The 24,645-nt window shown below is 41.1% G+C and overlaps 1 protein-coding gene across 1 annotated transcript in view; it reads left to right on the top strand.

The window, feature by feature from the left end:
- Positions 1-24,645, top strand: part of LOC138620524 (protein diaphanous homolog 3-like) — a 154,529-nt gene that overhangs the window by 89,392 nt on the left and 40,492 nt on the right. The window contains exons 24-26 of the mRNA XM_069697797.1: positions 1,973-2,108; positions 13,360-13,455; positions 14,303-14,365. Of these exons, the coding sequence (XP_069553898.1) occupies positions 1,973-2,108; positions 13,360-13,455; positions 14,303-14,365 (295 nt within the window). The remainder of the gene's footprint in view (positions 1-1,972; positions 2,109-13,359; positions 13,456-14,302; positions 14,366-24,645) is intronic.

The raw sequence follows: 24,645 nt of genomic DNA, 5'->3' as shown, positions 1-24,645 counted from the left end.
CTTGCAGAGTGGGCTTTTGTGCATACCCGTTCATGTTTGTTATGCATTACTATTCTTCCACTGACCTGCCAGTTAAGCCGGGCTGTGTGAATAACACAAGATGAGGGGAGTTGAGGGGGAGGAGTTGGGTGTTTGATGAAAGCCCAGACTCCTTTGCTTTAAGTGACTGGCTATTGATCAGGATGGCAATCATGCAAGCACTCTATTAAATCATATGCAGTGTGTCTCTTGGCTTTGCCATTATTGAGCTATTGATACCACATCTTGGAGGTTTAAACACAGGGATAATGGAGCCAGTGTCCACGTTGGTTGATGCACAGTAGTTTCCATACCTATAGAATTATTCCTCATATATGGACATATAGCTATTATTGACACATGTTTGGAAGTTGGTTGCATCAGTTTGTTTAAAAGTCAGTATTAATGTTTAGTAACTACCAATATTTGCAGTCTCAAAACACGTTCTGTGAAGGTTCTTCATGTCTCAGGGCTTGAATTGGAGCAGTGAAAGATATTTAATACTTAAGTTTTCAACCATATACTTAGGGTGTCATAATGTACAAACATCAGCAGTGGAGTGACTGGAGTGGAACAAATACTGGACAGCCCAGAAACTAACCTGCAACTGTATTTCTGTGGTTGAAAAAAGAACCACAGTCAGTCAGCATGCAGGTTTTCATATTGTCCTTGCATATTGTTGGCTCGCTTTTGTTGTCCAGTTGTTTATATTGAAGTGGGTGCATGCATCTATTCAAGTCCTGGTGAGGTTATAATAATTGCAAATGTGATTTACGCTAACCATGAGCATTTTACTCTTGAATTAAATGACTTTTTTTTTCTTAATCAAATTACATTTTACAATAAAAATTATATATTTTAACATGTATTGAATTGTAGTACATTTTCTCAAACTTCAGACATTTAAATTTAGAAAAGTTTAATGATAGAAAGAAAAGTGTGTCATAAGCGTAAAAGTATTTAATTTACAATATGTCCAAGGAAACACAGTAAATGCAATCCTACAATCAAACATAATAAACATCATGCTTGTAAAACTATAGACATATTAGGATCTTCTTCTTTGCAAGAAAGATGCCTAATTGTTTTTGTAACTTAAATCTATCAGTTGATTGTGGTGACATGTTTAGGTGATTTTTATTTTTTGTTAATATTTGATGCTCAGTTATTGTGGAAGACAAACATCTACTTACTCAGCATCACCTGTAAGCAGAGCACAGCATCCAGCCAGGTGCTTTACAATTGTGTTTCAGTTAGTTTGCATTGCTATTCAACTTGCCTGCTGTTACCTGACTGGACAAAGTTTACACGTGCCACCAGGTGATGCTGAAGATGTATTATCTCCCCAAACAATCACTTTAAAAGAACAGACAAACAGAAACCCCGTGGCCTGAGGCTTGCTGCATTTTCATAATTTATACATTTATGATGTGTAAGAATAACATTTTTTTTATTTCTTTTTTTTTTTACACCGTTGAATATTTTCCCAGTCAGTGTTGAGGCGATGATGATGTTTTTACACTCTAAAAAAACAATGAAAGATAAAAAAACAAAGTATAGAAATGGAACATTAAAAATCTCTAAAAATAGGAATACATGTTTTGACTATTAATACGCAGTAAAGTAACCATTAAAATGGCAAGAAAAATTAATGAAAGGCAAAAGAAAAAAACAGCAACTTATATTTATGTGTTAAAACATTTTCCCATCAGTCATATGGATATCTAGTGCCCCTGATGTGGACTTCTTTTGTGTCTTGCAAGACCAGAGTGGCATTGCACCTTTGAAGCTTCATCTGAATGTAATGGTGCCTGATAAAGATGTCTGTAGGGTTTGACAGCTGCCTCTGCCTTTGACAGGCTCTACACTACTGTAATTAACCCCACTTAGCAGTCCGTCATGTTTTCTCTTTTCTCTGTCTTTTTATCACTTTTTTTCTCTCTCTTCGCCACAGCAAGCACTAAAGGAGAACTTCCGGCGGCGGGAGTCAGAGGAGAAACAGAGGAGAGCCCGGGCAGCAAAGGAGAAGGCTGAGCGTGAAAAGCAGGAGAGACAGCAGAAGAAGAGGAGGTTGCTGGAAGTCAATGCAGGTAGAGACTACTCAATTTGCTTTTGCTGTCAACCCTTGCAAAGATAAGCCCTTTACAGAGAGCTGTGTGCTAAATCAATCTTGGGTCAAATGGTGTAAGAGATCATTCAAAGACAATGACTCCCATTTATCAATCCGTTTTAATGGATTAGACAGAGGCACCTATTTTCTCACCATTCAGTATTTATCGCTTAAAAAATTAAAACCCACATGTGCAGAGAATGCATTTGTGCTTATTTTGATTGACTTGGGTAGTTAAGTATTGTTGGAAATAATTTAAGTAAAAAATTATTAATTGTGTAATATTAAAGCACAATGTCAAAAAGCTCTTAAAAAATGTCACCCTGTCCATATCACTCCTGTTGAAACTGTTATTATTTTGAACCAATTATTCCATCCTTCATTCCCTTGATGTGTGGGCAATTTACCAAGGTAAGATTCTTGACGTGTTGCATTGTGCAGATTTTTGCCTACACTATGAATATTAATCGGGCAGTGATTCAATTAGAGAAATTCACCTGTGACTTGCCCCTTCTCGGGAAGTCAGAGCGCAGGGTCATCCAAAACCAGCATTCGACAGGATTCAGTGGGTTGTTACAAGACGCTCTAGCAGTGTTTGACTGCCAACCTGGAAATGTTAGTTGACAGACACTGTTTTATAACCATATTTCACCCAGTGATGTACAAATTCTCAGTGAGCCATAAAAGTTGATGGTTGAAAAAGTAATATTTTAAAGTCCACAATCACAGCTGATGTTAATGTCTTTACAATATGTTTTGACATTGCAAATTGGTCATTGCAAGTCATGCTAAAAGCAAATGCTGTGGCTGCCCGGTTGCCATGGATCTGCAGTCAAATGCAGCAGAATTAAAATGAATGTGTGCAAATAGTTACACTCAGCAACAAGGTAGTGCCAAAAGCGTTGCAACATGTGGGAACATTTAGAAGATTTTATTCACCATGTAATTTGGGATATTTTAAGAAGATACCTAGAACCAAAAGGCCAAGTCATGGTTTAGGTGAACAGCTGAAAATGAACTCAATACAGTGGACTTGCACAGGCTTGTATACTTACTGCAATCGGCAGTACGCGTATGTGGATGTTTCGGAAATGATGGCAACCTACTGAAAGCAAGAGGAGCTGCTTTGTGTTTTGTGTTTGGCGGGACAACATGAAAAAGTTAGGTCCAGAGAAAACAGTGCATGCAAATGTTTGACAAGAAAAAGGTGCAGGATGCGGAATACAGTTCAAACATAATGACATGGATACGGGGGCATTAAATGAGCAACCGCTTCCCGTTTCTGCCACGGTGCAGTTGGCGCACTCGTAGGGGGAACTGTCCGCACAGTTTTAAATTTTGGCCTGCACGCTGACGACCGCGGAGTAAAACTGGTGGATATGGGTGGATGATGATATTTATGAGGCTAGATGAAAGAGTTCAGAGATTGTGCTCGTTGTGTGTGAACGGAGTGCAGCACCGTGATATGTACGAAGCAGGGGGAAGCTATAATGTTCGTGAGTACGTATTCCAAGTTATAAGTCTTGATAAAAATCAGCACCTGAGTTACACACATTTTTGTGACCTCCGGTACATACGCATTTGCAACTTCACCACGGACTTGAGCAGAAAGTGCACAGCAAATTGGTAATGGAGACCCTTGTAATGTCTCATGAGCCGGGAGAGGTGTTTTGAGTGGCTTGCTATCTGAACCTGGATCTGAAACGTGCGCAGAGACGGGAGAAAGTCTTGTGTTTAACGCGTTGTGAGTTCACAGTGAGTTGTCATGTTGGAGAACCCAAATGCCATCATGCTACAGTTTGGGTCATTTGCGCTTCATGTTTTCCCCGAACGCCTACGAATAACTCAGTTTAATTCGGTGTTAACAACCCTGTGAATGGAAGAAGACCCAACTGGTTGTGCTACTGACCTGATGTGCCTTCTTTGGTCCTGGACAGACCGCTCATAACACCTCAGCCAACTCATTGCTGTATATTTTCTAGTCTTCTTGCTAGGTGTTCAGTCAAACACATTGTTAGTACCTGTATATCACTTTGTCATGCTTGCCACAATAAAAGTTTAAAAAAAACTGCCATGACTTTTCAGTAGTGAAGAGTCCTACCTCATATATACCAATGTGCAGACATTTTGGCATCTCATAACCCTTCCAACTTGCGTATCTGTTACTCCAACTGGACTTGTCTGAAGCAGCATTCCCCCATAAACACAACATTAGAGTTTTTGTGAAGAACTCTTCATATGCAATATGTTCTTGTATGCTGTGACCCCCAGGGATAGTGTGGCTAGAATGATAACTCTATTTACCAAGCAGGTTCAGACATAGCTCTGAAGAAGGCAATGTCTATCTTATGCCAGAGAATCTGATTCCAACTGCCAGTTGTTTTTCTTTTTCTTGTTGTTTTTCTCCATTATTTTTTCCTTTCACTTTGGCGAGCTGCTGTTGCCAGAAACTTGTTCAACAGTGCCGACTCCAGACCCAATACCAAATGCCAAAGCCAAGGCTGGCAGAGCAGTCGAGGTTGGCAGTCGCAGCCCTGCACCAGCATCTATAGCTGACATGAGATTGCCAGTCACTGTAGCACTCCTGTAGATGTTAGAGTGCAAGAGCAGAACCACTGTGCTCCATTCAGGCCAAAATGCTGCTGTGGGCGCACTGTGTAGACAAACCAAGGCCTTTCTTGGCTGACACATGATACAAACCAGTCCCTTTTCCCTTTACTCTGGTCTGGGCACCCTTCACTCGTCACCATTTGCCACAGATTGTCTGAAATTGTACAGTGCTGGGCTCATCCAAACAAAGGGCCATGTCCAGTTGAAATTAATGAGCAGTATTATGGACTGCGTGTTAGTCTAGTAGTGTGTGCTGTATCTCACCCTCTGGCATATTTTGGTTATCTAAAATACCAACACTAGTTAAAGCGAAACAGAAACTAGCTCACATAGGGCAGTGCTGTATGGGTTGTTTATGTCAGGGAGGCTTGATTATGTCCAATGTTATGTTCACTGGTCGTGAATGTTCTGTTATTGCCAGGCACTATATGTCAAGAGCGTGCTTCTAGCTGGACCATAATTTCAGGCCAACGAGTCATATTTGAAGTGTGACAAATTATCCAAGTGTGCGATGATTTGGATGTTACAGTTATATGCGTTACCTTTTCTATGTTTACAATAATACACACAATACTATTTGTAAGAAGGCCCACAACCTTGCTGTTATTTTTGACTCTGAGTTGTCCTTTGATAGTTTCCAAGGTGGTGCAATGTTGTTTTGCCCAATCAGGACATTTAACCAAGATTGGGCCATTCCTCTCATCTGAACACTTAGCCTGAGTAGTTTTGTAGGAAAGAATGTGCAAAAGCTGCTTTGTCCAGACAATAATAACCTATCCACATAAACTCAAAGCTGTGGCAGCTGCCCTTAAAAAAACTCAATTAATAAACAACTTTTTACAGTTGTATTTCATTTAAATCAATTTGCTTTCAATTTGGCATTCCGATTATTTTTCTGTTCATTGCTATCACAGAGAACAATTATAGTACATCCACTTGATAAATCAAAAAAGGACTTCGATATGCTTTATTTGCACTGGGTACTCGGTGTCCCTATGTGAATTTGAATAAGTCTTGCATGTTTAGTTTATAAATCACTCAGCCTGACAGCTTGGAGTTCCTCCCCTTGTGAGTGTGTGTTGAGTAATATTTCGCTGCAAACTTTTTATTTTCATTTTAGAAAAGTAGTTAAGAAAAAAGAAAATCAGCCAAATTTTGTCAGAAAGGCTTATACAAACATGCCTCGAGCTTGAAATTTCTTTAGATACGCTCAATTTAAGATAAAGCTAAAGGCAAACTCTGTGACATATCTAAGAAGTTACGTTTCTGGCAATGTGCACATAAATACATACATACACACACACTGTTCGGATGAAATGAATATGTGTGAGAGATTTGGCTTTGTGCTGCCAACCCTGGACAGGATTTACTCATTCACTCTCACGCACTCTCTCACTCTGTCGCTCACACTGTCTGTCTCTCAGCCTATTTATTAACTAAAGAGCTTTCTCTTTGTTTGTCAGGGAGGATTGTCCTCAATGGAGATTTTCTGTGTAATCATCTGATTATCCATCAATTCCCTAAAAAGCCCCAGAGAGACTGTGTGTTCACATTATGCTGAAGGGCACAGCAATGAGACAGCGAAGGAAGGGGGAGGGTTTTGTGGGGGAAATGATCAAAATGGATTTTAGCGTCTTAACCTACTACAGGTATCTACAGCATTTAGTTTGGTTTTCAGCCTTCCTTGCTTGTCATTCCTAAAATGGGAGATTATCCCAGTTTCCTTCTCGTCTCCTTCTGCCTTATTCACCTGCCACAGACTAGGCTTCTCCCTGTGCCATAGTATGCAGCCTGGTTTCGTCATCACTGTGTTCTGGCAGTGTGAGAGAGCAGGAAGCACTAGCTTGCATGCATTTGCATAGAATCCTATAGAGATTGAAATTCAGATTGAATAGGTGTTTTTTTCCACCACCTCTAGCTGCGCCTGCCTTGTGTATGACAAATCTGTTGCATTAACTCCCAGGGTAGGCCGGGAGCAGGAATGTTTGTGAAGCGACAAATTACACATCAGAGCTTTATTTAACATTCCCTACATGGCTACAAGCGATGAACTATTAAGACATCAAATAGAAGAACAGCTAGAGATGCAACTCTGCATGCAAAAATGCTAAAAGCAACGGAGAAGCGTAAGAAAAAGAGAGAGAAAGAAAAATCTATTTGAGGTGTCGGAGCTAGTATGAAAATCTGTATGTTCTTGTACTGATAGTGTAGGCAAAGTAATGGGCTCCGTACCATGCATTTGTGTTACAGCAGTGTTCACATAGTTGGGTTCACATTTTATATAGTTTATTATCGGGATGGGCGTTTCAGGCAGATATACGCTTCGAAAATCGCTGGGAAATAATGGGCTATTAATGGACTATTCCCGCACTGTCAACTAATCGCATAGCCCCACACAGTTTTCCCCGGCAAAGCTCTGGAGCCTGGTAGTAAGGTGTTCTTCTTTTCCTTATGTTGATTTATGGCGGCTGGCAGATAGTGTTTTGGTGCTTTACTGCCACCTTCTTGACGGGGTAACGCATTACAACCAATTGCCGGTAAAAAAAACCAGCGGAAATAAGGAAAAGCGATCACAGTCCGATAGATTTTTATGATCGATTACTAATTTATTCCTTATACTTAAACTGCTTGTTTGAAATTGCAGATATGTGCTCTTGTAGAATCCACTGTGGGCTGGTTCCCTGTAGACAAGGTGAGCACCTTGTCTAAATGTCCACGGTGTGCTGCTCTGTAATCTTCCTCGAGTTGTGTTGAACCCAACACATCCCTATTTTTCATCTAGAGAAAGGCTTGATTACTTGCTTCTGAAAGTATCAGTGAAGTGCGACAGATTGTATTCAATAGAGAAAGGGGGCTGACTTTTCTTATTGCACCATTTGTCTTCAAAGTGTCCAAGGGAACACAGTGGTGGGTCTGCATTCATTGTTCTCAGGCATGTAATTTTCTCTCCTTAGCTTTTCCATCTCAGCCCAATTGACCCTATTTCTTGCCTTGCACTGGCCCACCTCTGCTACACACTGGACCATCGTCCTGATGATAAGTGCCACATCCTGTTGAGTGAAGTGGCGGGAGACATTAGTCCGGGTCTGAATAGGGAGTAGACATCGACACACAGACAGCCAGCTTGCCCAGAAAATGGAAAACAGCAGTCCGAAAAGGCTCTGATTAAATAGATGGTGATTGAAGTTTCACTCCCGACAGGAGGATAACGATAGCTTTTTCCCAGCGGTGCAGATTCAGCATTGTCTCGATTCTGCTCCCCGAGTTTATTCTTTTGTTTGTGGCAGAGTAAACCCCTTTCTGCTGTTATTTTCTTGTTGATTTGACCTGTACATTTGTACATCTAAATTTGACCTCCAACTACACATCTCCACACGTTTTTCTTCTCTCCCAGCGAAGAGGTCAGTTAAGCCTTGTCAGTTCCTGCTTTCTTTCACCACTAAAACGTGAGCCTCGGAGCTAACTATAGAGTTGCATTGAAGAAGTTGTGAACACAAGGTAGACGCGATTACTATTCTTTAAATAGACATCAGTGAGGACGAGGCTGGCTTTCGAGAGTCCTCATTTTTGTGAAAGTTAAAGCAAAAGCCTGTGTGCTCACTGCACACCTGCCATGAGAGCTGTGATACCAGACGCAGCCGGATGGAAAAAGGCAGGCAAATTGTGCACATCAAAGCACCAATCAGTGACTACACTGCTAGAGCTGGGATACCACTCTTCACTGTCCCGTCCTTTTCAACAGTCTTTGTTCTCTCACCACATCCTCCACAACAGCACCTCTCACAAGCTGAATCACTGTTTCAAACCCATTTCACAGCTGCTCGCTTTACTAATATTCCACTGCCATGTTTACCTCATCCATTACTATCCATGTGACATGTCTATGATCTCACTCCACAAGTTTGTGAACATATGGGTGTGAGTATAAATATGTGTTATGATTTTTCGAGTTGGGGATGTCTGAAAGCACCTCTTGTCTACATTGTATGAAGCCGTTTTCTGTCTCGGCCTGTCTGAGTTGCATCTGATTGATGTATAACATTGGACTGTTTTTGCTCCCATATATTCCTAAGGCAGGAGATCTGACTGGGTTTCGTTTTACCTCGCCTCCTGAGGCACACAAAACGTTTCATGTTCTTGTGAGTTGGAGTCAAACGGAGTACTACACATGAAGGCACACACTGCAGGTTGTGATAGATTGATATGCTCCTTTTTGCTTGTTTTCTGTGTGCTTTCTGTATTTCTGTGTGTGTCACAGTGAGTCTGGAGCTCGCCGCCTGTGATGAATTGCCACAGCAGCGGAGACAAATTTGGACGTCGAAGAGAGTTGGTTTTTGCTCAGAAATTTTAGCTGCCTCTCCGCTCCGTGTAATGATGAAGAACTAGGCACATATCAGCCAGAGGAGGAGTGCAACTGTTGCAAAATAGAAGCACAGCAAATGCACACATAGGAGCAGGCAGACAGAGAAGTCGGCCACTATGTGTACACTATGTTTGCGAGTGAGTTTTTGTGTGTGTTTGCAACTTAGTGTATGGCTTTTGCACAAACACAGCCTGCTACCATGGAGATCCTCTGCCCTCAATACAGAAGGTCGAGTGCAGAGGAGGTTTGATGTAAAGGGAACGTGTTCTGCCGAGCCGATTAACATTTTTTGAAGGTTTTCTGTATGTGTGAAAAATCATGGTACATTGCGATTGGTCATGGTTAATGTCTCATGAAAGAGTCGGATAGAAAGAGTTCAGGAGAAAAACATGTAGGGATTTCAGATGTGGCTCACCTAAGAGGCTAATCAGTGACTGCAGTCTCAGCCCTCATTGATAGTTTTTACTGCAGTAATTTCACATAAAAAACAGTGTCCTCACTCATATATGTACTCAAGTGAAGGGCTTTGATTATGTTTGAGTACAGGAATGGACACTTCTCATATTTTTGTTTTCATCAAGATCAATTAATTTAATATTTAATAACAGTCACAATGGTCCGTTTGAATATATCACAAACATTGACTTGAAGTCAATACTTGTCTTATAACTAAATCATATATTTTATTAAGAGCAATAGCTTTATCAGTTGTAGTTGTAATAAAGAGATTTCAATTGGGTTACAATCTTTTATGCTGGCCAGTCTCAAAGCAGCAGACTAAATCAATCACAGTGTGATGGGAAGATATACTTCTTATAATATACTTGTGCCATTTGTTTTATCTTTAAAAAAAAACCGTGTATTTATTTTTATACCTTATGAGAGACATCCTTACTTTACTATACAGCAACAAATAGCGGCCTGTGGACCAGCTCCTGCCCTCCACCAAATTTATTTGACCTTTTAAAGATACCTAAAATGACCCGTTTCCCAAACTACATTGTCACTCCACTAAAGATACACTACTTATTATTACACTCTAATATGGCAATATGGACAGCAAATAAACACTCTTTTTTTCAATGCAGAGGTTATTTAATTTTTTAGTTTAGTTCATACCATGGCCTGACAGGTGACCCCATAAAATATTAGAAAGTAAGAATGCATAGAAGAATAGAAAGAGGTCCTTTGTCTAAAATCCATCTATTATCATGATCTGATATTATTATATAGAAATGTTTTTTAAGATAACAGCCTAAATCCCCCAGAACAGTTACATGCATAGGGCTGTTCAAACACCTCTGTGACATTGCAATAAAAAGTGAGGAAAGATTTACTGCAGAGTTGTTGTATCAGATTGGATTAGCTAATAAACTTAAAAGTCAGTGCGTATGAGTATAAAAATAATTATATTTGGGAGGCTGCATATTTTCACCTTGGGACTCTGTCAAAGGCAACCATTTGGGACTACAGTGTATGCTCCCTTGTAACACTCTGGTCTTTTTTCCCCCCTGTTTCCTTAGTTTACATAGTGATGTTCTGCACTGTTATGTTGCGCCTGGTCACCAAAATTACAAAAATGGAATTGCCATATCAATTTGCACTTTGATTTATGTGCTTCTCAAAAAGAGCTCCACGTGTTATTATAGAATGTGAAGGCCTTTGGCCCCATAAAGGTTCTGGTAGCATCGCAAGGACCTCGGCCTAGTCATTTTCTTTGGTGTGTGTTATTGTTCCACGGGGAATTTTTCAGACAAAATGAAGGAGTGAGAAAAACACACACAACCTTAAACAGAGCAATGGCCTCCTACCTACAACTTGGCCAAGCTATGACGCCGATAAAGTTTTACCAACTTTTCTAGCACGTCATACCCTGATGAATGAGACGTGTACCTACAAAGTTACAGTATTCAGTGTTAAATTGCATTTAAATATTTATGCAATATATATTAAAGTAGCTGTGTGTAGGATTTAGTGGCATCTAGTTGTGAGTTTGCAGGATGCAAACAACTGAACCCCCTGTACACACCTCCTTTAAGCGGTTAAGATAATTTATGGAACCTGCCAAAGACGTGAAAGGATCTTTATATCTTTATAGAACCAGTGTTTAGTTTGTCCCTTCTGGGCTATTGTAGAAACATGGCGGTGAAACATGGTCCATGGAAGAGAGTAGATATTATTGGCTTATTCTAAGGTAGTGGAAACTATTTTTGGTTTCAGGTGATTATATGCTAATGAAAACATAATTAGAATAGATAATTAGTTTGTGTGTCATAACCAAATTTAATAAAAATTGAAAATGTAAAAAAAATAAGGCTATTACACCCTAGTGTTTTAGTTTAATAAAACATCTTGACTTTTTGTCTTTTAGAAATCATTTCATTATATAATTTGCATTCATTACATACAATTAGAACATAATTAAATCTATATGAAATTTAATCGTTGGTCTTTTTGGTTTAATAGAAGGACCATTAGAACAGAAGGCAGGAAGAAAAAAGTGAGCACAATAATATGTCTGACTTTCAAATTAATGACCAGAGCAGTTGTGCCGCACAGAGGGCTTTCTCTTCTTGCTGAAATGTGGTCACACATGTCAGACGTGCACCGGCATGTGGCATGACTGTATTTTCGAAGCATACTCATGGAGAGAAAGTTTGATTTTACTTAACTTTTTAAAAAGTAATATGCTAATATAATGTATGTTAATTTGCTTCAACATTACATTTCAGTATTTTGCACTCATTTATTTATATTTGTTCTTAGGCATCTTGTTCCATAGCACTTTCTTAAAACTGCTATGAAGTGTTCAAACTAAAAAAAAGTAAAATAGGCAACATGTGAATATAATCTGGCAGTTGAACGTAAACAAGGTGCAGGTGTCAGTAGACGAAATGTACAGAAGTTAGCCAAGTTGAAACACCTTTATTTACATTTGCAAGGAAAAAAATTAAGAATTTATGGGAAACGCAGAAACAGTGTTGAAAGAAAACACCCACACATTCACATTTGCATGACAACCACAGTGTAAACTTTGTATTGACAGTTAGTGTTGTCCCTGAACGTTCCCATACAGAGTACCTGCTGGCTGTTTTTCTTTTCATCCACCGGAGGCTCTTTTCACTGCATATCATAGTCCAGGTCTATCATTTTGCCTCTGGTGTCAGGGCTGGTATTTCTGCTCTGCCAACACAAGGCATGGTTTTAAATGTCATATCTGCAAAGTTTTTTCCCTTTTCTTCGGCATATCTGAATTCTGCCAGTTTCTTTGCTTCTACAAAGCAAAGATTTGATATGTTGTAGTCGAAAGCATTAAATACTATGAAACACGTGGGCAGGTATCTATTCCAGCTTGACAGTGAACTGAACAACCCTTTATATGTGACTCCATTGCTTGCTAATATCCTTCAATGATTTTTGAGCATAATAAGGTTGCAAACATCCATGCTGTGTTCCAAATGACATACTTTCCTTAGTACACTAACAAATACTGCTCTTACATGTCAGGACTCCTACTTGTGTAGTACTAGAATAACAACAGTGTAGTGTTGTCTCAAATCGCACATTGCTGTTCTGCACTGACCAGAAATAACCGCAGCATTTGAATGCATCACCTGCCAACATATCTGCTGGCTCTAATTATTTTACCTAGAATTGAACCCGTTTTCCTGCCCATTGTTTAACACGCACAATAAACATACCGACGGCGTCTGTCCAGCAGCAGTATGGTCGTACTGGGTGAGAAAGCTTCAGCTTCCTGACACCTTAATATGAGAATTCCTTACTTTCTCTACGTAGGCAAGATGGCGAATGTTTAGGTTGAAAAGTGTCCAGCGATTCACACTTATTCTTTGTAACGTTTTGAGGTTATCGTCCAGCTAGTTGTAGTGAAATACATGTTTCTGTTCTTGACAGTGTGACTCACGCTCTCAAAACAGTGAGTGTTAATACGTAACTATGCCATTTGGAACACAGCACAAGTTACACATTTGCATGGTAAATTGTCCTACCGACCGATGTGTTATTTGAATTGCTTGGAACTATTTAAATCATATATTGGACATGTGACTTTACTGTGACTTAAGGCTACACTGAAGACAGTCCATGTGATGAAGTGTGTTCTCCAAATTGTTGCCATTAGACTGGCAAAAGTCAACTGGAAAAGAAACTTTATTTGATTTTGTTTCTATGCCGCACCTCTTTTTTTTGTTGTTGTCTTTTTTCTAACGTCCCTTTTTCTTTTTTTTCTTTTTTTCAGAGAATGATGAGACAGGTGTGATGGATAGTTTGCTGGAGGCCCTACAGTCAGGAGCTGCATTCAGAGACCGCAGGAAGAGAGCACCAAGACCCAGAGGTGAGTCTCATCTCCCACACTTATAAGCAAACAAAGACACGCACCTCAATTCAATTCAATTCAATTTTATTTATATAGCGCCGAATCACAACAGAGGTTATTTCATGACACTTAACACATTAAAGTCCTTACAGTTGAACTTTACAACATTATAGAGAAAAGGACAGCATAGAGATATGAGAGAAGAACTGTTGGTTTGTAGATGACAAGCGCAGAGCAGAGACATGCAGCTCCATGGCGGGACATCTGCAAAACCCAGTTCTCACAATGTCATGCAAATCTGTTCAAATGAGGTTCCTATTCCAATCAGGTGTTTAAAAAAAAAAAAAAATCATAATTAATTCTGGTCCTAACCTGCCAGTTCGATGCAATTTTTTCTTGTTTTCTTTTTAAAAGTTGAGCGATTTTAATGCCTCCTCAGGTTCCTGTGCTTTGGCTTCATACACTGTCATTCTCAGTCACTTGCAAAATACACTGATTTGTTGTTTGTAGACATGCTTGCGAGCAGCACAATGCCAGAGTCATCCACCTGACAAAATGACTACAACTGTTTGATGTTTGGATGTCAGTTTTTTTTTCTGGCAGCCATGAATCCAAATCCAGGAATTGGAAAAATCGAAAGAACAGACGCATGTTGTAAATCTAAGATGGGATTTGTACTTGTTTTGAATGAATTTCCAATTAAACATACGGGACAAAAGACAGCTGAGCCCTCAAACACTGTATTTGATGTTAATGAACTTTACTCCGCAGCCAATTTTCTGTTGATGAACGCCTCTTCATCATCTCTTTGATGACTCTTAGTGCTGTATGCGTCGGCATTATTTGTCTACTGCCCTCCTTACAGATAACCAGCAGCCGACGATCAGCCCCAGCTCCTTCCGCCAGGTTCTCAGGCCTGTTAACTATGGTAAAACTAAAACAACCCACACAGCTAAAGCCTCGAGCATGCTCAGCTCTCTCTTCTATCTGCTGTTGGAAATCAGCCTTCAACAACTCTTGCATGTATTGCACTGCAAATTCTCCTTGACAGTTCATATGACCTGCCTTTTTTGTGTGTGTGTTCAATGACCTTTTCAGTTGTCCCTTTGTCTTTTTGTGACCTAATGTGTGCCTTCTGAAAGTGTGAAAGGCTATGGGTAAAAGAGTTTGAGGCAGTGCTGTGTGCGGGTTGAGATTCTCAAAGTAGTATGTGGGCTGTTGTGGTGGTGCAGTTTGATTGGCTTCCTAAATTGTTCAGTAACTGCAGCATTCCACGTTCAACCCTGTGCTTTTGAATGCGGCTTGGATTTTTCAGATTCTTAAATCTTAGGGAGAATAATTTTTTTCGTTTTTGAATTTGTCACGGCTGACCTCTGAATTGTATGTGTTTGAAGAGCGATGACACATGCATGAAGATCAAACATACAGACTAAATGCGGTGGCACAAATTGTATATAAGCCACTTTAGGCTTAGAGTACTTCAGGTGCTCAGTGTTCCTCATCATCATTTAGAAACCTCATATTCATGTTTTTATGTAAAAAGGCTAACCATATGACTTCAAGGTAGCGGAGATTGGATGGGATGCTAATTATGCCAAATTAAATCATTCTATATTATTCATAGTTGTGAACAGATATTGTGTTTTAGCTGCTGTTAAAATAAACAACAGTCTTCTTTTGTCAAAGGTTTTCTACAATCATTACTGAGGCACTTAAAAAATTACACTGTAACCCTATTACCTCTTATTACGTGTAATTGGAATCCCAGTGGGCTGGGTGCAGGCGCACATGAATAAAATTATTCATGCTCAATCCACCCACATCATTGATGGCAATGATAAAGGGCCTTGCACTGTTGTTCTGCTATGGCTTATCTGAAATTAGATTGGAAAGGGACGAGTGGGAGGGAGATATATAGGGTGGGAGGAAAGAGACAGATAGATGTGGTTGTAACATAAGAGATGGAGCGAAATGGTGTGAGGAAGAAAGATAGAGGCAGTCGGTGAGGGTGAAACTAAGGAATAATGTGGGAGCAAAAAAAAGAAAGACTGTTTGTTTGTTTGTGTGTATGTGTGTGTGTGTGTGTGTGTGTGCGTGCGAGCGAGCGAGCGAGCGAGTGAGTGAGTGAGTGAGTGAGTGAGTGAGTGAGTGAGTGAGAATGCGTGTAAGAGGGAGTCAGTAACTATAAGAGGGAACAAGCCAGAGCTATGTTGTATTAAAAGGGGATTAGAGTGAAAAGAAGAACTACAGTTTATACTGGAAATGAGGTGGTGCTCAGTGTCCATGTTGTGGAGATACCCTATGGGGTGTTGTACAGGTAAGAAGAGTTGTGGAAGGTTGCTGACCGAGCCGCCCCCTGCTGGCAGCATCAGACATGGCGTGTTGACTAATAAAGCTCAAGGCTTTAGCCTGTCACTGCAGGCATCATACTCACTGCCAGCCTCCCAGAGCAAACACAGCTAATTACTTTTCTCTGCCCAGCCCCAGCACCAGCTCAGCCCTCTCAGTGCCCATTCATCTTAATTTCCCCCTCTCCGCCATCTGCCTCCTAAATAACACTCCTCCTCATTTCCCTACCATCCCATATCCCTGCTGTCTTCTTCTATACTCTCATGGCCAAGCAATGGCCCTCTCCATACATAATTGCCTGTTATTGGTATGGAGTCTCTCCACCGCTCCTGCCTCACCCCTTCTCTACCACTTCCCTTCCCTACCCTCCCTTTTAATCCTCCAGAGATCCGGGCCTTAATTGCCCTGGGTTTAGTCGCTGGAGTGAGTGGAACCCACAGGATGTTCTCTGTTTTGTTGGGAGGTGATGAAGTTTAGTCGGCGGCACAAGCACTTAAACAACTGCTTTTACTTTCACAAATACTTTTAAATACCCTTTAATAATTGATCTCAGGGGTGTTGCTACACTCCAGCGGAGCAGCGAAGATAATTAAAACAGAAACATCTGCGCCAGGAGATATTGTTATGAGTGGTGAAGGGGAGAGACTTGAATGGTCACTCTGAGCATTCGTGGTACCATCAAGTTTTTGCACCAGAGGAGTTTCAAGTGCATCGCTGTGTTGTTGGTGCCAGATAAATCAGATGGCCGATATCAGAGTGCTCCATATCAGACTGTGATGAGACTGTAGAGTAGTTTGAATAAAGCTTTAGTGCTTTGTTGTCGTGATGAGAATGATTGCCGCACAATAAAAAATGAGATTAGGAGACGCCTTGCAGTCTACTCCACCGTTTGTCGCACACAATTTTTTTTCTTTCCCCTTCCTTCCTCTACTCTCGGGTTTGAATTCAGGTCCTGGCAGGAGTTCCCTGCATTTTTCTCTGCTTCCTCTGTCTCTCGTCTTCTCTCCCGGCCTACCTCTAAATTGGCTCAGCACACTTTAACATGAGCCAGCAGCTAAGGTGTTTAGCTTGGTCTGCAGTCTCCCTCGGCACGCGTACACACACATGCACACAAAAGTACACAGACACACCCGCAGACTTGAGGGGATGAAGGTAAGCAGGCTTTGCGGCGGCTGTGGCCTGGGTTAGGATAAGGCTGTGGGGCTCTGGGGCTCCTCAACACTCTAAATTGGATTGGGCTCCACAGAATGATGGATCGATGGTGGTTAGCCACACAGGTGTAAGATACTTATTGAATCTATAAAGCAGCCATAGCTTTTTAACTGTGTCCTTCTGAAAACATCTCTCTAGGCACTGTCTGGTCATTTCAGCCTTCTTTGTGAGCTCTTGTAGCCTTGCTGATTTACAGGCTGGTGTGTGCATGTACATGTTGTGACAAATCAAAGAACTACATGTTTGTTTTTAGTTTTTTTTATGTATTGTGGTAAACAGAGAAAAAACCACCAATTGCTTAACACAGCACGGGGGTGCATTAAGACTGTATGTGCATGCTATAGTGTCCTTGTCCTGGATCTATCTATTACGGAGAGTGTGGGGAGCAATGGGATCCATGAAGAAGTAAATGTCTGTCTTTAGGAGCAATTACTTCAGATGTCTTTAGTGACACTTGACCTAACAATTATCATATGTGATGTAGCTCTGAACTAGAGCTTGAAATTGATGTAAAGGTCACTTCGCAAAGTCAGGAGTTATTTTTCCTTACTTTCAGTTGAAAGCATGAACGTCTTCACCCTAAAAGCAAGCCTCTAGTTCCTGGAGATTTTGTGTGCTCTGTGTTTGCAGAGTCAACTTTGTGACCCTCTTTGCTGAATTTATATTTTTATACACAATGTTGGAGCCTCAGTTTCATGCCGGATGCTACTCAGCGCAGACTTTAAATGGCTTGGGTGTGGGTGCAAAAAGTGGTAGAAAATGAATAATAGGCTTAATTTGAGACTCAGCCCACGGTCTCTTTCAGAGGTCGTGCAATCATTAAGACGAAACTGGGAAGAGTGTGAAGTTGAAATGAAAGTCAAAAAAGTGGGATAGAAAAACAAAAAAAAAAACAAGTTGGTATCCTTCCAACTGTGTGTGCTCACATGTGAGACGTTCATGAAAAACTAGCAGTGAGAGTCAGTCACTGAGGCTTCCTGAGGCTGGGATACTCTAGTGGAATCGGCTCTTGGATGCTTGCCTTTTTTATTGGACCTCTTATAGACTGTGATATTTGAATATCACTGCGGGCTAACTGTAACCTGCAGATTGCGTGTGTGCTTTTTCCATTTGTCTTTCACATATCTTTCTCTTCATATCAGTGTCAATTACGGGAGAAAAGCTTCCCATCCCTCCAAAGTTCCTCACTCTACTCTTTACTTTTTGACTTTGTTTTGCCTTCACTTTATCTCCTCCCTTGCCTTCCTGCTTTCCCCCAGACATGACATAAGCAGAATAAGAAGGGGTTATTAAATCATTTCAGTGAGCTCGAGACAAAAAGACGAGTATAGACTCTCTCCTGCTGAGATGTGTGCATGTGCACACTATTTCAGTTGATGCAACATGTCATTGTTTTCAAAGTGTAACTGCAGAAGTTGCTGATTTATCTGCATTTGGTCATAATATATCATCCACACATCACATACAGCCTGCACGCTTTTCATTAAAGTGACAGATTGTTGCCAACGAGCTTCTGTTCCCGAACAGAATGTTCACTCTCCCACATTCACACGTACATACTCATGCGTATGTGTGTATGCATGAAAATAACATGAAAATTGCATGAATGCATGAAAATCGTCAGCGTTAACCCTGCGTTTTAATCATGTGAATGCAGAAGGGTAACGGGTCATTCTGGGTCAGGACATTGGCTGTGTCTAAGGCTCTGACAGCTGTACCGGTCTCTGTATTCATGTCCACAGTCAACCTGGCCACTTGGAGTCTCAGTGTCTGTCTTATCGCTACACTTGATAGGTGGTTTCGATGTTTAACTGTTCACGTAGACAAAGGTAGATCCAGATGGGAAAATGTACCTTGACCTGCCTTTGTCTGTCTGTCTGAAGTGCTGCACTTGGTGTGTGTGTGTGTGTGTGTGTGTGTGTGTGTGTGTGTGTGTGTGTGTGTGTGTGTGTGTGTGTGTGTGTGTGTGTGTGTGTGTGTGTGTGTGTGTGTGTGCATGTGCATGTTTAAGCCTGTGCACACATGCATTGAACAGATGGAGCAAGAGGGCACCTTAACAAAGTGGCTGGTGTAATTAGGTCTAGCCTGTGCAGTGAGACTTGTGGAATAGTAATTGAGGGTTGTAGAGAGCAATGAGGGAAAGATTTTTTTTCAACCCCTTTTTTTTAAGTTTTGCTGAGAACAGTGCTTTCTTTTGCTGCAGTGCTTTACTGCATGCCTACACAGTTACATTCACTCCCCCATGGAAGCTGCCCATTACAGTAGTGTGAACCGGTGGCGACACTGTATCTCTTCTTGAGCTGCTAATTGTCCCATATTGATGGTCTCCTAGTCTGGAGAGTGAGACAGCAACTTGTATGCCAGGGGTCTCTAACCTTTTTGTCTACTGAGATCTACTTTGACAAAATGAAAGTGTCCGAGAGCTTCTCATGTTTAGTAGCATTTATTAACATAGTTGAGCTCCACCCAAACCAGCGGAATAAGCTTCTTTTTTGTGGACAATAACAATCTGATACTCTTCAGACACATTTTGTATCGCAACAGCTTAAGTTCAACGGCATGTGCATGATTTGTTCTGTATGCATTTCTTTATGTTTCTTTGATGTGTGTATTTTCTGTATCTACAATTACACAGATGTGCTGAAAATGCCTCCGGCAGTGAACGCAACTCTTGTGTGGCCACACTGGTTTAAATAAAGTACTCTAATATCAGATTTAACAAAGAAAATCCAGTATTTCCCCTTCAACTGGGACTCCCTGCCCCTCCTAAAGTCAAAACCTTGTATATGGCTGGACCCTGTGTGAATCTGGGGGGCTTTCCATTAGAAATGTCGCAGCATTCAGCCAAACTGACAAACTTGGATCTCTGATACACTCGGCGACAGACACTCGCTTCATAGCTCTCGCCCCGCTGTTGAGGTCTGGCCGAAAAGTATTTATGTTGTTTACCGAATTTATGAGCATCCCTTTCTTTCCAGCTCAGTGTGAGAGTCTCTGCTGTGTTTTGCAGGCGCATTGCAGGTCGCAGTTCCTGTCCTCTGATCTATGTGCGTCAGTCACCGCGCTGGTGACACAGGTGAAGGGAGCGAGGGCCGATTGTCCACTTGTTAATCGGTACTGTAGCATCGTTCTCTTGGACCGGTTGAAAAATATAGAAATAAAAAAGTCTTAAATGGATTGGCAAATATACCTGGGCGGCCGTCCACATACCTGGGCGGGCCCGTCCAAGTAAGTCTACGTGTGGAAAGTGCTGCATATTGTTCGAACCTTCTGCGATCGACTGAGAACCGGGTGGAGATCTACGGGTTGGAGATCTACGGGTTTGTTATAGACAAACTCCTTTAGGGAGGAAGCTGCAGCTAGTGTCTATCTTATACAAATTGGATGGTGTCTATTTGCAAAGACACCATGTGCCCCATATGAATAACATAAAGCAGGGTTAGGGTTCTTTGGTGGCATGTCACGCTATGTGATCATGATGCTGTTTACTTCTTGCGTTGCCTTAAAGGCAAAGACAGAGGTAATGAAAAATGGCTTTTAATGGCTCCCACTTATGTTGCTGTTATGGAGTTTTGCCTCCTGAATATTCAGAGGCGCTTTTCAACAGCATGTTGAATTTTGATGCACACGCATATAAATTTGTGCTGAAACTAATAATCACTGTGTAAGCCTAAGCTTATGGGGCGAACTTGAAAGCATCTTTAGCAAATATGCCTCTATTTATTAAATCTCTGTTATCCATGCCCCGTCCAGAATGTAAGAAGATGAGAAAGAGAAATAGTGTGCCGGATATTCTCTTGACTTGTTAGAGAGGTCAGTGTAAAGGATGAGAGCAGAGTGGACATACACATGCATGCGCACACACACAGATATCAAGCTCCAGTGTCAGTCCTAATAGAAAACAGATGATAACGAACACCTCTGCACTCTGCTCCGTGTCTCTCTGCTGTACATCCCACGTTTTTTAGCCAAGTCCTAAGCCGATCAGGCTCCTCAGATATCCACGTTTAGCTGGATTATGAGGAAGCTGGGCTGTAATAAAGGCTGTGAATCGTGAAATAGAAAGTGGTGTTCAGCATGTCGAGCCAAGGACCCTAATCAGCCCATTCACACCAGCTCAGGCCCCAAACAGCAGGTGAAGCTGCTAATGTAGGATTGTTATTCAGCCGGCTTCTGAGATCTTTTTCTTTTTTCATGCGAACTGTCTCATCTTCTGACTATCTTTGTACACACCCTATGTGCAGGGGACAGAAACAGAGAAGCCAGGTCACAAAACTTGAAAGATTTGTCAGAGATTTGATTCAAACACATGGCAGAATTTTTCTAAGACTCCATTTACTGTGCTTTTATCCCTTTCAAATATCTACTGTCTTCTTTCTTTTCCCCTTTGTCTCTCCCTCACCTAATCCCTCTCTCTCCTGAACCTGTTTTTTCCATTGATTGAGACTAGGCTCTTACAAGGTGCTCTAGTTAATAACGCAGTGAGAAATGAAGCCATTTTCACCATGGCTTTGTGCTAATTAAATTTTACAGCAACCTTATCACCACAGCCACACATATTCCTGGTCCTCCCACATTCACTAATGCCAGCAGCCATAACACATTGCCGTCAGGGAGAGAAAGAGCTCGAGAGATGATTATATGAACTTATGTTGTTATGGGAGGGAAATGAGCGCTATCTTTCCTTCATATCTATGCCCTCTACAAAGAGAGGTGCTTGAGTTCTGTCTCTGTGATCATACCTTTGGTAAAGTAGCGTTAGAAGTCCTACACAAATACCTTTTCCCACGAAGCTCACCGTTCTGCCTCCATTGTGCCAAATATTTGTGAAATTCCTTTATTTGTTTGACTTTTCTGCAGGTTAGCTCTCTGGTTTTGTGCTTTAGGGTAACATTCGTAGGCGGTCCAGACTCTGGACTTTGGCCTAACCGCATCTCTGTTTGCGTGTGTTGTGATTGTTGCCACTATGGCAAAAAGAAAACATGAGAATTTTGGTAGGAGCAATGAAAGAGGATAATCTATGATTTCTACTCACCTCCCACTAATAACCAATCTGTAAACAGTCCCTTATCCAGGTATCATTCTCTGGTGCGCCGTACTTACACAGAAGGAGGAAGAGATGCCAAAGCTCTTGTTGTAGATGATTCCCAGGCCCACTTTAGTCTGTGCTGATAAAATGATCACATTCTTCCAAAACGGCCTCCTCTCTCTGGCAGTCATCTCTGCTGCCACTCCACCTGCTATGTGTCTCCTCCCTGATCCAGAAGCTCTAAGTGCAGCGAAAGGAGTTTCCATGCCGACAGAGCGGGAAGGCCAGCCCTCAGGCAGCGAGATCTGTTTGATGCTGGATTCTCCTCAGAGTGGGATTTGGGCTTTGCTGATCTGCTGTAATAACACCCTTTTAAGTCCATACACTCACGCATTCACACATTTGACTGTATATAGCAGCATGCATTCACTTGAGCGCGCGCACACACACACACACACACACACACACACCCTTGTCGACACTCAGCCTTGAGGCACAGGGCCATGCATGTGTCTCTGGCCTGTGGGCTAAAGAGCTTCATTAGTCTGGCACTAGCTTTGATTAGCATCCTCAGGGGTAGAAATTAGCAAACAAGCTCAAGTGATCCTGTGAATAAATACCCTCTCTGGGACATCCTGCAGATTTATGAACACTTCACAAGCACGTGATTTTTTTCCTGCCATTCAGGGGTGACAGTTTTACCTTAAAGCAGGTTTTACTGAAGTCTTTTTAGTGAGAATACGTCCCAAGCGGTTAAGAGAGAGTAGCGGCATTGGGGTGTTAAAAGGATGGGTACACCAAGACCATCCTGTAATGAAGCATGCACATCAATAACACCAACGCACACCTGTAAGTTAATTCATATACTGTGTGTGTAGTTGTTTTGTAATTGCTTGTGCGTTACATTTCTCCAGCCCATGCATCTGGTTCTGAGTAGGTTAATTCACTGCCACAGAAAAGGCATTAATGTGCAGAGATGTCGTTTGTGCATGTGCATTGTCCGAAACTGTTTTTCATTCAGGTGAAATTCCTGGAGCTGCTGCCTGCTCTGTAATAACCATACTTGACATTTCTCTCTCCTCCAGCCTGTGGAGACTAGCAGATGCTTTCCATTCCAGTTGAACCCATTAAGGCCTTCTCTTCTCTCCTGCATCCACTGGCCTGTCCTTTGGCAGAGCCCTTCTGAATGTCAAAACTCGCTGTTTAGCATCACAATAAAGCAGATACGGGGCAGAGGAGTAAAGGAAAGGAAATGCCCGCTGGCTGGCAAAGGGCACGGACAAAAATATTATTTTAAAGAGACTGCCATTGCCCGCTCAGTGCTGTATAGCCAGGCTATTTTCTTCACCTTCTGTTTTTCTTGTTGTGGTTTTTTTAGAGACATCAAGTCACTGTATTGTAAATCTGCCCTAATGGTCGGAGTGTTGTCTTTTTTTTCAACCTCTGATATAATTTGTTAGAAACAGTTGTTTTCTTCATATTAATAGTAAATCAATTATAACATCTGTTGCTAGAAACAGACTCTCAGTTTAGCCTTGTTGCAGGACATCTGATTTTTAAAAAGGGAGAAGAATTGAATATTCTCGAAGACCCAAAGTTGGCTGTCTTTGCGTGCTCCTTTGTTTTCATTGTTTGGATAATAGTTGGATCTTTCTGTTGTGCTAAACCTGCTGACTGATATGACAAACAGGGAATAGGAAAGTAATCTCACTCATTTTTATTCAGTTTGATCAAAACTGTGTTGTCTCTGTGGAGTGAATAATATGTTACCTGGATTATCTGTCTCTAAGCTTCACAGAAGTTCATTTCCATTCAGTGTTACTAACGAAGTAAAAATTGTATGGGACTGTAAAACATATTTTAGAAACAGGCCATACTAATTACTCTTAATTAGTCACATTAGAGCCTAGTGGGAATAAGGGTTCAAATTTAACGACAACAAATTCAACAGAAAATTTGATTGACAGACTACAATGAATAATTTAGAGTAGTAAATGTAAATTTAAAGTAAATGATAATTGATGACTTGAAATCTAAATGCAAGTTTTGATTAAACAGAAAATATAATCATCATGCGCAGTAGACTTGATGAGATATTTTGGTTTTCGGGCCGTGGCGTCTGTGGCTTGTCTTGATTTGTGTACAAACCTGATTATTTTCCTTTGCGGGGAGTTAATTAGCCTGGCTAGTTTGAATGGCAATTACAATGTCAACCAAGAAGGGAAGGAAACTGTCTAAATGTGTTTCTTAGATACTTCTGTGTTTGTCCACACAGGCTGGCACACACATACATACTCACACTCACACACACACACAGATTCTATTCAGCATCTCGAGCTAAATATAATTATTTGTAACATCTGTTACGATATAACGTCACAGTTGCAAGCTAAAATAATAGAAAACTGCTTATTTGCCTCTTCAGTCTAAAATGTTCTGGTAGTGGCAAAAACACAGAGCGGAGATGTCGGGAAGGGTATGACTGTATTAGTTTTACTGCTTCATGTACCTCATTATTTTCATTTTTAGTTTGTTTGTAATGGCCATGTGTGACATTGTAACACACAAACAGAAGGGAGCTTCTAAATGCTGCTAGAAAAAAAAAGTCATTTAGTTTT

Source organism: Brachyistius frenatus, unplaced genomic scaffold (assembly GCF_029030835.1).
Source record: "Brachyistius frenatus isolate BFR_SWC_R1_liver_20210118 unplaced genomic scaffold, ASM2903083v1 Contig_24, whole genome shotgun sequence".
Taxonomy (NCBI): domain Eukaryota; kingdom Metazoa; phylum Chordata; class Actinopteri; family Embiotocidae; genus Brachyistius; species Brachyistius frenatus.
This window is presented reverse-complemented; position numbering and strand designations above follow the sequence as displayed.